The sequence below is a fragment of the Thamnophis sirtalis genome, unplaced genomic scaffold, assembly GCF_051295495.1.
Source record: "Thamnophis sirtalis isolate CommonGarterSnake01/CBP01778 unplaced genomic scaffold, rThaSir2_p1.2 scaffold_1, whole genome shotgun sequence".
Lineage (NCBI taxonomy): Eukaryota > Metazoa > Chordata > Lepidosauria > Squamata > Natricidae > Thamnophis > Thamnophis sirtalis.
The window spans coordinates 92,001,606-92,017,139 of NW_028261381.1; the positions used below are offsets into that span (position 1 = coordinate 92,001,606).

Consider the following 15,534-nt stretch of genomic DNA (forward strand, 5'->3'; position numbering starts at 1 on the left):
ATCCTTCATTAAGAGGAATTAAAAATTTCTATGAACCAGAATTGAAAACTGAAACTATATCATCAGTAACTCAAATACTGAATTATTGAATAGTTGGTCAGCTGGAATGAATACATTGGCTGATAATTTTTTCACTGATCTCCATGCCAATGAATGACCACAAAAGTGATGTGAGCATTTATTTTGCAGTTATAAATAAATTTTAGTGAGCAGCCAAACTGGCAAACATTGAATCTGCAAATAATGAAAAATAACTATCAAAAAAATTCACATTAAAAGGTAAAGTGTCTTTTAAGTCAAGTTGGAATCATGAGAATATCCATTTGACTGTTTTAGTAATAACATGGAAGTGATTTGTCATTATTAACAATCTGGACTATAATCATGATCCACTCTATGTAGCCTATTTATATTCAGCCAACATAACTAGTTATATAAATACATAACACATAACAAAATTATGAGAAAGAATAAAAAAACTCCCAATAGTGTCTTTGCCAAGATTATGGTGTAGCAAATCAAGTATCCACATACTCTATATGTACCCACAAATTAGTAAATAGAGTTACTTTATGTTTAATATTCAGGATAATTTATGGTATTAATTACAATTTTATAAGGGTTGAATGTTTAAATATTCAAAACTAGTTCTTTCTGTTGCAATATGTCATTTTAAACATATAATAAAACAAGAAATGTATTATTGGGAATACTCTGGGCATCTAATAATGCCTTTTCTTTTTTCTATAAAACAATTCATGGATACCATGTTTTTGTTTCCTAACAAATGTGCAGCAATTATTCAACATCTTTCAGGAAAAATGATAATAATCTCACCTCATTTTGGAGATCTCTGATCATTTTGCTTTTTCTTTCCATTTCAGTCTTCAGAAAATTAATCTGGAAATGTAAATTTGAAGAATTTATTGTAAATCTTGTTCTACGCAGGCTAATAGGCAATAAAATAGTGTATCTATGGCTGCATTGGATCCTGAAATGGAGGTAGTGACAGATTTTATTTTTTGAGCTCCAAGGTCACTGCTGATAGAGACTGCAGTGGAGAAATTAAAAGATCCTTGCTCCTGTGGAGGAAAGCTATGGCAAATATAGACAGCCTACTAAAAAGCAGAGGCATCACTCTGCCAACAAAACTGCATATAGTCAAGGCTATGGTTTTCCCAGTTGCAATGTATGGCTGTGAAAGTTGGACCATAATAAAAGGGCTGAGTGCCAAAGAATTGAGGCCTTTGCTGGAGAAGACTCCTGCGAGTCCCTTGAACTGCAAGGCAATCAAACCGGTCAGTCCTAGAGGAGATCAATCCTGGCTGCTCTTTAGAAGGCCAGATCCTGAAGTTGAGACTCAAATACTTTGGCCATGTAATGATAGAGAAGGATTCACTAGAGAAGAACCTAATGTTGGGAAAGATTGAGGGCAAAAGAAGAAGTGGATGACAGAGAATTAGGTGGCCTGATGGAGTCACCAAAGTAGTAGGCATGAGCTTAAATGGACTTCAGACGATTTTAAAGAACAGGAAGGCCTGGAGGAATGTTGTCCTTAGGTTCGCGATAGGTCGGACATGACATAGCAATTAACAACAAGAACATGGCTTTATGACTTCAGCTGTCAGCTAGGTTTCTTTCATTGCTCATTTGTACCTAGGCCAGTTCTGGTCCTTTATTCCTCTCAGCCTGCTTTAAATCCAACATTTTACTATTTCTGCAAAGCCTTTTTGGATTTCCAGAATCATTGATTCATTGATAGCAAGACCCATCCACTCCTTGTGTGGGTGTCTTTTGCCTCTTCTTAATTCTGAGTATTCTCTTTGCTACACCCAGAGTAGAAGAGTATTATGGATATACTGTAGAATAAGACTTTGTTAAACATCTCATCATTACCTCTGTTCAGATTAAAATAGGACTGCTTTTCTCCTGTTCCCATAAAAGAAGTGGGGGGGGAGTCAAATATTGAACCAGCCGCCATTCCCTAAATGCAAAGTTGCAATAGGATATAATTGTTATTATAAAATAGTCTTTCAAATAATACTTTTATTAATCCTGTATTAATGTACAGATAAATTAAAGTGTAGAAAACATAGAATAGGTAAAATATAGACGTTTGCCTTGTCAAGGACTTTACAAGTTGTCTGTCTAACTAATTATTCATAATGAAAGCTTCTCTAGGAATTGTGATTTTTGTGTGTGATTCCAGAAATGATGTTTCCTGTATGGCCGTGAAAATGAAAAGATTCAGTCTCTAAAAATATCCTTGAATTGTTTTCTTGGGATCTATTGCAGCAGTTTATAACTGAATAGATTTTTTTCCACACAAATTTATCTTGTTAGAAATATATTATTGGACTGCCAACCTGCTTAATTCCAGGAATAACATTCCTGTTTATAGACTGCTTAAGTTTACAATAATTTTTAAAAAAGTATCTCCATGTTCTCAGCAGACTTCCAATAATTCTGAACAGCATGATGAAGTGAGGCTAAAGTAAATTAATTTCACACATTTGACTTCAAAAGCTCTTAAGCAGGCTTTATTGGATTTCTTCTGCTAATTTTCTCTCCTGCTACCTTTATTATTCTTTTCTCCTCACTTTTTTCTTCCTCCTTTTTTCTTAAAAGAAGCATGGACAATGTTTTAATGCAGCCCTCAAAATTATTTATGGTGGCTCACTTACTTTATAGGTGGGTTACTAATTCTTCAAAGCAATCCTGATAAAGTATAGTAGAAAGATCAAAGCATCAATAGGTCTTCAGATTCAGGCTGCAAATAGATATCAGCCGACAAACTCTCTGCTTACTTTCTAGTAAATGTCCAGAATTTTGCAGGCCAGATTAATTAACCTATTTTTATTTTCAAGCAGCTAGAATTTCCCTGTATTAGCATATTTAGAAGTGTATATGCATCTTTAAAAAATAAGAGTTTGTGTGAATGAGCTCAAGTTGCATGAAGGCCTTGCCATCCAGCCCTACCAACTTGGAGGGTGCTGCAAGGACCTGTGGCATGAGAGGAAAGATTTTATTCAAAGCTGTTATATTGCAGCTTCCAATTCTTTTATTCAGATATTAGAATGAGTAATTTTAAATATGTGAAACCTTAATTTAACCTCACCCACCTTTAATGACACCTTTTTTCTGCAGATGTTCATGTTTTCAATGCTTTGGCAAGAGAGAAGCCTTGACACATCCAACACCAAGACTGCTTCCCTGGATCTTGCATTAACAGGTTTCTTAATTATAGGAAAGCTTTCCCTTTGAGCTTTATGGGAATCCTTAATTATTATAATAAATTAGTAGTATATTTTTGCATTGTTTTGTGTTATCGCAGGGCTGTCAAAATCGCGGCCCACAGGCCAGATGAGTCACATGCTGGCTATGTCCACACCTGGTTTAGCGGAGTGGAAAAAGTCCCAGTAAGTCATGTGCTGCTGCTGTGATGATGCCAGTTTGACCCCCCTGTGTTATAGATAGAAACTATCTTGTATATAGTTTCTAACAAAGATAATACATGGAGTGGAGATTGAGAAAAAAAACAAAGTGATCAAATTTTCTAAATCGATATTCCAAAGTTTGCATTGGTTTCCCAAAAGGAGAAAGAGACATTTTAAGTGAAAACTTCTGTATTACAAGGGCAAAACTTTTCACTGTGAGAAATGGGACTACATGCAAAAGAACAGTCATGTCTTGAAATTGCAACTACAAGCATCTTGAAACAGGGGTCACAGTATAAAGGCTATAAATGTGAGAACCAAAGGGTGCAAGATAAGCTTTAATGCATGGCCATCTTTGAGATATGAACTTAACATGAGTATCTTATTCTTGAAACATCTGGTTTATCTTCTAGCATTATATAGATTGATTATAAATTATTTACAATGTCAGTGGAGAGAGACAAAAGAATTATCTATACCCTGTCAAAGTAATCTTCAAGTGCAGAGTGTAACCATTTGTTATGGACAACTCACAGAATCCTTAATGACATAGAGAAGATCTTCACTGGACAACTATCCTTTTATCTGTGGAAGGCAATGCAAGAGATACTCAGCTCAATAATGCTGAATGTGAGCAGAGAATTGGCAACTGACCTTTGGAATAATTCTTCAATAAAGCATTCTGATTTAAAGCAACTGTAATGTGTGTGTGTGTGTCTGTGTGTCTCTCTCTCTGTGTGTAGTGATAAAACAATGCTGAAAAAAATATCCTGCTGTAACTTAAAGTGTTTAAAAAGCAAGGTTTTATAAATATGAAAAAACCACTGGCAACCTTGTTGGCATGGTTTATTGGCAAGGTTCTTATTTTTAGCCGATGACTTGTTATATACTGCTTGTTTGTTTGTTTGTTTTAATCTTTTGTGTATTTTCCTTCCTTTCCCTGTATTCTCCTCTTTGAATTCTCCTCTCCCTCCCTCCCTCCCTCCCTCCCTCTCTCTCTATCTCTCTCTTTTTTCCCCCCCCCACCTTTATTATGTAATAATGTTCTGGATTTTAGACTATTTTAGGCCACTCATGAAGGTATTCATTCCAAGAATACGAAGAGGACGGGGACAGACAAATGATAGAAAAGGGAAATAATTAATTGCTTTGCATTTCGATTTACTTCAAGGAGGATAGAGAATTAAATGTTAGGTAAAGAGAGAATGAAATATCTGAAAAACATCAGACAGAGAGGATGTAGAAACTAATAAAGTAGGGTATCCTTGAAAAAGAATTTAGAAGGTATGATTGAAAATACATTAGAAGTATGGCTTCTTTAAAACAGCTTTGACTTTTTTTCAAGTTTCAAACTAAAAAAAATATTAAAGAGGCCCTATATTTGTATCAAAAGACCTTTTCCAAAATATTCTGAAAATATTGTTCTTGTAGATCTATTAATGATCAAATATTAACTGGGTGAAGTAACCATATACACAGCTCAAATCTTCTAACAAACCTGTAGCATATGTAAACCATTAGCCACTGATTATCATTTATATCTAATACAAGGGTCATAAACCCTCTCCAGATTTTCTATAATCATCCTAATTTAACCATTTTCTCTCATATGTTTCAGATTTTATAAATATACCATAACTGGGTTGCAAAACCAAACAATCACTAGCAGGTTGAAAAAAGGAATAATGGTAGTCTTGATATGTATGAAAACAATTAAACTGTGCATGCTACATTAAGTTCTGTAAGAGAATTAAGCACATCTTGTCACTTAATTTCTCCAAAAGCCCACCAGCTGTGCTGGTATATGCAAACAAGAACAACCCTTATGTTCTGTTCTCAATTGTTATATTTAATCTGAGCATAAGAAGTTGGAAATTGTACACTGCTTAGAGCTAGTCTCAGTTCAAACATCTTATGTAAAAACCATCAATCCACCCACCCATCCACATACGTATGTACATACATACATATGTACATCAGGGTATTTTTGGTGTGTCAGTCTTTGACTGCAGGTGACTACATTGTTTAGTCCCTGTAGTTTTCTTGACAAAGGTTTTGGAAGTGATTTGCCCTTGCCTCTTTCCTAGGGCTGACAGAGAATGACTAGGGCTGACAGATTACCAACTGGTTTCATGCCTAAAGCCAGACTGGAATTCACAGTCTCCCAATTTCTTCTCTGGTGCCGTAACCTTTATACCAAATTACCTCTCAAACAACCAGCCAGTACAATATGCTGTATACACAATTACTGTGAAGCACCTATTCACAATGCATGTTCATTGCCAAAAACAGTAGTGGAATCTATATTTTAAAAAGTTATCAAAAGGTTTACATAATTGCTTCTCTTTCTATGTTCAGGCTGTGAATGTAGTTGCTAATATAATATGGCACTGCCTACACATAGGGGACTTCAGGGAAGTTACTAAATCAAGTTTAGAACTGGCAGTTCCCAAGCTGTAATGTCAGTTTTAAAAATAATCCGGCAATCAATCCAATAGTTCAGTGCAATGTAACTAGATGAAAAGGCTATGGATTTGAATGACTTAGGGATATAAGATAGAAATTGAATCTTCACTCAGAGCTTTTCCATACCACAACCTTAAATTGCTGAACTCCTGTGTGTAGGAAGTTATCACCCAGCCCTCTCCCAGAAAAAATGAAATATCCTAAGAAATATTGAAAAGGCAGAATATTTCTCTGGATTTGAAAAAGAAGAAACATGTTTTAAAAGACAGAATAGCTGCCTGCAGCTTCCTGCCCATCCCCCTTTGTCAATGAGCCATTAAAGCCTGAGCTAGTTCACTTTACATAATAAAGAGTTCTCCCCTTCAGATCCAGAGTGATGGGATTAAGGCATGATAATATTGGCCCTTTACCCAACTCGCCACATGGTATCTGAGAACTCAACCAAACCTAGATTCAAAACGCAGCCTAGAGAGTTGCCCCTGCATGGCTCCATGGGAGTCTGACAACCAATCAGAACACAAGCTCAAGATCAAAGGCCAGAGAGGTCATAAAACCAGGAACTCAGTTTCCCTTCTCTTCTCCACCAACATTGAAGCATGTGATCACCTTTTCTGTTCAGGACTCAAGCCATGTGGTCCTGTCCACCATTAAAACCATCTTTCCAAGCAGCCTCCATGTCTCCAGTGTCTTTTTCTCCACTTGGAGCCGAACCCAGAACAACATTTCTTCCAACATGTGCATAAACCAACTGGAAGTAAAGACTGCTTAAAAAATCATTTTCTACATTTTATCCTCCTCTGCTTTGGCCATCATGATAGTCTGATTTCCTACTACAGCTGCTTCCTGATGTATTTCCTTTCTTTTTTACCATTCCTGAATCAGTTTTTTTTTTTAAAAAAAAGCCTTTAATTTCATTATTTTCCCTGTCACTTAGGCTACAAGGAAATTTCGCCTGGTTAAAAGCAAAACAAAGTAGACAGGTACCTATCTTTACTATTTCACTGTTATATAAATGCAATGATTTGTTTTTTTTAAAAAAAAATGGTTGTGGAGGGCAGATACAATGACCCAAGAGGACTTTCCTGCCATAGTGCACAAATAATGAATTAGAATTGTTGGCTTACAATGAAATGAAGAGCAGCAGGAAATCAAGCAGACCATTTGAGTCCGAAAACACTTTGCTGTTGTTGTTGTTGTTGTTGTTGTTGGGAAAAGGTGGTTAGAAATTGCCTTCCTGTAGTCTGTGGATGAATGACGAATGGCATAGTGCATTTCTACATTGAGAAGTGGTCAGTAGCTCATGCTCACAATCAGCAAGCTTGTTATGACGAGAGCCCTCCCTCAGAGGAAAATATGTGCTGTTTTTACAGCTTCAACCTAGTATGCAATTGAAGTGCTTATCTAATTCTGCCATGTTGTACATCCAAGAATTTCTACTCAGCTTTTGCCAAGGCAGAAATTCTGCCACATTTTAGGGGAGAAAAAAATGAGAACAAACAGTTCAGTGATAATTCATTGAATATGGATTAAACAGAAGAAACTATTGGTAGCCCAGGTTGAGCTCTGTGCTTCATTGGTTGTTTGCTTGCAGGCATCTCATTAGCCAACTAGGTAACATTATCAGTGCTAGTGAAGGTGAGGTTTACTCCACAGGGTAGGAAGGCAAGGTTCCCCAGGAAGTAGTGACAAACAACAGCTCAGCGCACCAAAGAGTCCATAATATGGATTGAGCATGGACTAGAAAGCTAGCAAGCATAGGACAGCAAAACTCTCTGTCTTTCCAAGATTTCTCTTCAAATGAAAATCTAGAACTCCCAGTTCTGGAGGGCTAGCAGCAGCAAACTACTGGAAATGTTGAGATGGACTTGGGGTTCCTCCCTCCCTCCAGAAGAGCCATTAGTGGCAGAAATCTTCCTTTCTGACTATACCCCACCACTTAGTCCTAAGCATAGAAAGGGACACATTCAATAATAGACAGATGTAGACGGTCTCCCTGAGAAACAAAACCAGAAAATATGAATCTAGATGTAAACAAGGGACTCATGGATGGGAACACACTAACATAATTTCTGCTGGCTGGCAGATCAACATGCACTCTTAAATGCCAGCTTTAAAAGCCTTTTCTTTAGATAACTGGTAGCTGAAACAATATTTAGTGTATCAACTACAATTCCTGATGTCCTTCCTGATGACCTTTACCAGTTAGTTCCTTTTTGCTGCTGGAGGTGGAACCCTAAACTCCTTAACCCTTCCTGGAAATTGTTTCCTCTAACAAAGTATTTATCTTGGAGCAGGGAACAGGAAATGAAATATGGTGGGCAGAATTCTATGTGACAGGTGTAATTTTTTTTTTATTCTACCTTGTGTTAGTTACTGACATGGAATGTGCAATGTGATTCATACTGCAAGTACATTGTGTTGTTGACTGCAACCATATTTTTGAAAATGAAAATGTCTCTGCACTGGTATTTATATGTCCATCACTACTATTACTCTGATTTGCTATTCCTATTTACCAAATGTGAATGTGCCAAAATTGGAAGTAGGCTCATATAAACAGCACAAAAGCATCTCCAATTTGAAATGCACATTAGATGGCCTAAACTATTCATCACCCAACAGGGAATTATCATCACTGAGCTTCAATTCAGTACAAAATACATAGATTACATCCAGCTAAGTGCAGTAAAGAAATGAAACTGTTTCTAATATTGTGGAGACAGCAGGCTATAAATATAAAGATGACTCCAGATTGTGGATAAAGGATGTATAATAGACTTGATTTAGAAATGTGCATAGCTAGCAAGTCTTTTTCTTCTTTGTTTTAGAAGATTAAGACCTTTCTGAACTTGTATTTTATATTCTTCAATATTGCAGGATAAATGATTGGGTTCTTTAACAGCAATGAACAAATCCTGAATTCATTTAAAAATATACTCTAGATATGAAACAAAGGCCTGCATGGAATCTTGGTGCACAATCTGGGGGCCCTTCTAAAGTCACAACTTATGCTCCAAAAGCAGGTGGCAGTTTTCTCTAGGAGAACTTTTGTGTTGCACCCTTTCCTGGATCATGAAGCCCTGCTCACAGTCACTCTTGCCCTGCTCATCTTCCAGTTGGATTACTGCAATGTGCTCTATATGGAGCTATCCTTGAAGAATATTCGGAAGCTACAAATGATACAAAATGCAATGGAATGTTCTAGTGGAAGCCTGGTGGAACCTGGCTTCCAGGTTCAATTCATGGAGTTGGTCATCAACTTTAAAGACCTTTATAGCATAGGTATAGGTATCTAAGAAACCATTTTATCCTGATAGGACTAACCCTTCTCACTCCCTACAATGGGAAGAGTCTACTTTGGTTCCTATCAGCCAAAAGATTTCAGTTGGTGGAATCCAGGAAAAGAAACTTTGCTGTTGTGGCCCTGTCCTTTGGAATATTCTCCCCTCAGAGATGAAATCCGTGTCCACACTCCTGGCCTTCTAGAAGAGCCTAAAATCTTAGTTCTGCCACTTGGTTTGAGGCTCCAACAGGGGCCTACTATGTTGGGGGATGGCTGATGCTGTAGAATCAGGGGTGAAATTCAGTAGGTTCTGAAGAACCGGTAGCAGAAATTTTGAGTAGTTCAAAGAATTGGCAAATATCACTCTGGCTGGCCCCAGAATGGGGTGGGAATGGGTATTTTACAGTATCCTTCCCCCGCCACACCCACTAAATACACCCAGAACAGGTAGTAAAACAATTTGAATTCCACCACTAATAGAGATGATTCTCACTGCCAGCTTACCATCACCTTGATTCTTTTTCTTTATTTTTATTCTAATTTCAATTGCTTTTAGCACTTTTTAGTACCCCATCCAGAGTCACTGTATTAGTGAGATAGGTACCATAGAAATTTAATATAACTATAATGATGATGATGATGATGATGATGATGATAATAATAATAATAATAATAATAATAATAATAATAATAATAATAAGGCCCCGACTAGTAACCAATGCCAAATCCGGCGAAACAACTGGCCGCTGTGATACAATTGTATAATAATAATAATAATAATAATAATAATAATAATAATAATAATAATAATAATAATAATTGTCAGACGAGAGTACACCAACAGAGTTAGGAAAATTTTGAAATCTAAATTGAATGGTGGAAATACAATCAAGGCCATAAATACCTGGGCAATACCAGTTATAAGATACACAGCTGGCATAGTTAACTGGACACAAGCTGATTTGGACCTTTTGGACCGAAAAACCAGGAAACTAATGACAATGCACTACAGTTTACATCCACGTGGTGATACTGATAGACTATATCTGCCCCGAAAATCAGGTGGCAGAGGATTATTACAAGTGAAGCAAACAGTTGAAGAAGAAAAACATGCACTGGCTGATTATTTAAAAGAAAGTCAAGAACATCTATTAATCGAAGTAAAGAACAAAAATCTACTGAAGGCCCAACAGACAAAACAAGAATACAGAAAAGATGTGATAAAATCAAGAATGGAGAGTTGGCAGAACAAAGCACTGCATGGTCAATTTCTGGAAAAAATAAAAGATAAAGTGGACAGGGAACAAACTTGGTTATGGTTAAAAACAGGTACATTAAAGAAAGAAACAGAGTCACTAATCCTGGCTGCGCAAGAACAAGCTATCCGCACAAATGCCATTAAGGCCAAAATCGAAAAATCCTCTGATGATGCCAAATGCAGACTTTGCAAAGAAGCTGATGAAACTGTTGATCACATACTCAGCTGCTGTAAAAAAATCGCGCAGACTGATTATAAATTGCGGCACAATTCAGTAGCACAAATGATCCATTGGAATTTGTGCAAAAATTATAATATCAAAACAGCAAAAAACTGGTGGGAACATCAGCCTGAAAAAGTCACCGAAAATCAGATGGTCAAGATCTTGTGGGATTTCCGTATACAAACCGACAAAATACTGGCGCATAATACACCAGACATCACACTGGTTGAGAAAAATAAGGTCACAATCATAGACATCGCAATACCAGGTGATAGCAGGGTCGCCGAGAAGGAACATGAAAAAATCGCGAAATACCAGGATTTAAAAATCGAAATTCAACGACTATGGCACAAACCAGCAGTGGTAATTCCAGTGGTAATTGGCACACTGGGTGCTATTCCAAAAGCACTGGAATTACATTTAAAACAGTTAAAAATTGACAAAATCACCATCAGTCAAATGCAAAAAGCCGCACTGCTTGGATCTGCACGCATATTACGAAAATACGTTACGACGTCCTAGGCCCCTGGGTGGGGCCCGACTAGTAACCAATGCCAAATCTGGCGAAACAACTGGCCGCTGTGATACAATTGTGTAATAATAATAATAATAATAATAATAATAATAATAATAATAATAATAATAATAATAATACCCCCTCCAAGGAGCTTTACTTTGTCGTGGTGGAGGTGCTAGCCCGCTCTAATGATCCTAAGGGCTATGTTGAACAGGTACAACCATATCAGACAGGTCTTAGGTGAAATATGGTGAATATGAAAAAAATGAAATTTATGCCGGCTGAACCGTTGCCCGGATTAACAAGAGTTCCATTGGATGCTATGGCCCCTGGGCATTCTGCGCAAAATGAGCTACAGAGCTCTGCTCCTTCTGCTAGGCAACCAGGTCATGGAGCTGACAAGCTACTGGAAGAAAAAGCGAAAAAGCGAAATATCTGGACTAGGGAAGAAAGTATCTCTATTATGAAAGCTTACTATCAGTCTGAGCCAGCAAAACGTGGATTTCAAAAATGAATGTATCAGATTTAAAAGGTGAACCACACAGACTGTGATGTCAGTGAACAAAGTCTAATGGACCAATGACGTGTAATTCTAAGCCACAAATTTTTTACTACAGCATTATTAGTAGGAATCGAAGAGAAAGCAACTAATGGTCTGAGTATACCAACAAAGAAATGTAACATCAAGAATGATTTGTAGCCTCTAAAGCAAATTGAGGAAGAAAGGGAGGAAGAGGATGCTGAAATGGATGAAGATAAAAAACAAGGAGGCACTGAAGAACAAACACCAACAGATATTGCTCAATTAACTGAGAAAATAAAGCATCAAATGGAAGGTGCTGAAAGAACACGTTTGCCAAAGCTGAACCAAGTGAATGGGAAAGAATTTAGAAATGTACTAAAAAAGGTCAATGAGGCTGTGGAAACCATTCAAACCACTACATTAGCTGAAACAAACCAGCTGATGTATGCAGCAGCCTTCATAACCACCAAAGAATTGGGTTTGAAAATACAAAAGAACCAAAGAGGCAAGATGAGGAACTTAACGGAAAATTCAGTTGGAATTGAAGATAAAAAAATTCATGGAGATTTGAGCAACTTGAAGAACCTAAGGCAAGGTCAGCTAAAGAACAAGCAGGTCAAAAGCAGCCTGTAAGAAAGATATGATTTGGATAATAAAGAGATTGTGATTGTAATTGAAAAGCTGAAGCAGAGGGTTGTTGCCGTTGCTGAAAAGATTAAAAGATATGAAAACCGAGTAACTCAATTCAAGGAAAACTCACAGTTCAAAGCAAATCAGCCCCAGTTTTATAAGAGCTTAGAAAGTGGAGATGGAGTAACAACAAATGAAAAGCCTGATAAAGAGAAAACTCTGAAATTCTGGAAGAATTTCTGGGAAAACAACAAGAAGCATAACAGAAATGCAAAATGGATCAAACAGATTGAGGATTCTATTAAAGAGCATAAAATGGAAGATGTGAAAATAACAAAAGAAATGGTGCAAAGACAGTCAAGAAATGTGAAGAACTGGAGTACACCTGGACCAGATGAGTTACATGGCTTCTGGTTAAAGGCACTTACAAGTGGGCATAAAAGATTGGCAGCCCAAATGAACCAGATCTTAAAAACACCTGAAAATGATGAATGGATGACAAGTGGAAGGACATTTTTAATCCAAAAAGATAAAGAAAAAGGAAAGGACCCTGGAAACTATAGGCCAATCACCTGTTTGCCAACAACATACAAGCTCCTTACTGGTATCATTGCAAATCAAATTTATGGATACTTGGAAAGAAATAACTTGCTTCCTGTAGAACAGAAAGGATGCTGCAAAAATTCAACAGGAACAAAGGACCAACTGCTGATTGACAAACTAATCCTAAAGAATTCAAAGAAAAGATGAACCAACCTGTTCATGGCTTGGATAGACTAGAAGAAAGCATTTGATTCAGTTCCCCAAGCTGGATCAAGAATTGCCTGAAAATCTTTGGCATCAGCAGCAACATACAAAAATTCATGGAAACTTCAATGAATCTCTGGAAAATGAAGCTTACAGCTAATGAAGAAGTACTGGTTGAAGTTGAAATTAAACGAGGCATTTTCCAGGGTGATTCCCTTTTACCCTTACTTTTTATACTCTCAATGCTACCACTGACAATCATTTTGAAGAAGATGAACTATGGATATGAACTTGCAAAGAAAGGACTGAAAATTTCACACTTGGTGTACATGGATGATTTGAAGCTGTTTGATAAAACAAAAGCTGAACTGAATTTATTAATTGAAAGCACAAAAGGATTTAGCCAAGACATTGGTATGGAGTTTGGAATTGACAAATGTGCAACAATGGCAACCAAAGCAGGCAAGGTCATAGAAGATGATGGAATAGAACTTGAGAATGACGAAATGATAAAGGCAGTAAAACCAGAAGAAGGCTACAAGTACTTTTTAGAGGCCTTTGACTTAATGCATAATAAAGTCAAGGAATTAACGTCAGTCAAGTACATTCGATGAATTCGTAAGATATTAAAGTCCAAATTGAGTGGTCATAAAAGCCATAAATACCTGGGCTATACCTGTGATTCAATACTCTGCAGGAATAATTGATTGGACCCAGATGGAGTTGGACAATTTGGACAGAAAAACAAGGAAGCTTATGACAATGAATCATGCTTTGCACCCTAAAAGTGATGTTGACCGATTATATCTACCAAGAGCAGAGGGTGGTCAAGGACTCCTACAAGAAAAACAGATTGTGGAAGAAGAAAAACTCAGCTTGAATGGTTACATCCAGAAAAGTGAAGAACCAATGATTAAGGAAGTAAATAAAGGAGGCCTTTTAAAGACAACTAAGTCAAAAGCTAAATATAAGAAATAAGTAATTGAGAAGCGAACTGAAAATTGGAAAAACAAAGCTATGCAAAGCCAATACTTGAAAAGTATTGAAGGCAAAGCTGACCAAAAGCTAACTTGGAACTGGTTAAGATCAGAATCACTGAAAAAAGAAACAGAAGGCTTTATTTTGGCAGCTCAAGAACAAGCCTTAGCCACAAACTACATGAAGGCAAAAATTCAACATGTTACCACTAACAGCAAATATCGCCTCTGTAATGAGAAAGATGAGATGGTAGACCACTTGATCAGTAGGTGCAGCAAAATTTCACAAACTGACTACCTACAACGCCATGACCATGTTGCTAAGATCATTCACTGAAAATTGTGCCAAAAGTTTGGATTGGAGTACAGCAAAAACCACTGCGAACATCAGGTTCAGAAGGTTTTAGAGAATGAGAAAGTCAAGATCTTGTGGGACTTCAGAATTCAGACTGACAGGCACTTGGCCCACAACACACCTGACATAGCAATAGTTGAAAAGAAAAGAAAAAAGTATGGTTCATTGACATTGCAATACCTGAAGATGCACGAATTGAAGATAAACAGCAAGAAATAATCACAAAGTACCCGGACTTGCAAATGGAAGTTGAGCGACTGTGGAAAAAGAAATTGTGTGTTGTCCCGATTGTAATTGGAGCCCTTGGAGCAATACCTAAAGAGCTACCTCACTATTGGGAAATTTTAAATTTATCAGATTTGAATATTCTGATTCTACAAAAAATCACCCTACTTGGAACAGCTTATATACTCCGACGTTACCTTAACAGTTCCTAGGTCCTTGGTTAGGACTCGAGCTGTTGAGCTACCCACCAGCTCCAAAGGCTGTGAATCTCACCAAATATTAACCACATAATAATAATGCCACACAACACCCCGGACTTAACAGTTTTTTTCTCAAGGCAAGACCAGTCATTAAAATACTATAGATTATCAATATTTCTCAGAAGAAATGCATCCTTTTCTACATTACATTTTAAATTTGTAACAATCATTTTTTTAAAAAATGCATGGAAAAAGTCATATTAAGCTGCTACTATTTTTTTTAAAAAAAATAATCCACAATTACATCAATGCTTTAGTAAGGAAACTAGAGAAATAGGAATAGATGAATGAATGAATATAACTATATATTATTTTTAAAAATATACAAGTTAGTTGAATGTGACAATTATGATTAATTTTATTAGTTTTATTTATATTAGAATGTATGGCACCCAGGTGCCACACTGTACATGCATTGATGTGTTTGTAAAAAAATAAATAAATAACTTATTTAAAAAAGTAAACACTTAATGGTGCTGCCTGAAATTTGTTATAGCAGTAATTTGACCTTGAACATTTCAGATTATATTCTTCCTACCTTTGATCATGCCCATCATTCAGTGTTATTTTATTCAACACAGATATGAAGGATGGAAAAATAACAGTATATAATAATTATTGCAATATTACATT

The 15,534-nt window shown here is 36.7% G+C and overlaps 1 protein-coding gene across 2 annotated transcripts in view; it reads right to left on the reverse strand.

The window, feature by feature from the left end:
- LUZP2 (leucine zipper protein 2) overlaps nucleotides 1-15,534 on the reverse strand; it is a 377,051-nt gene that overhangs the window by 137,691 nt on the left and 223,826 nt on the right. For both annotated transcript variants that reach the window (XM_087718962.1, XM_087718968.1), the window contains exon 5: nucleotides 838-900. In XM_087718962.1, coding sequence (XP_087575088.1) covers nucleotides 838-900 — 63 coding nt within the window. The remainder of the gene's footprint in view (nucleotides 1-837; nucleotides 901-15,534) is intronic.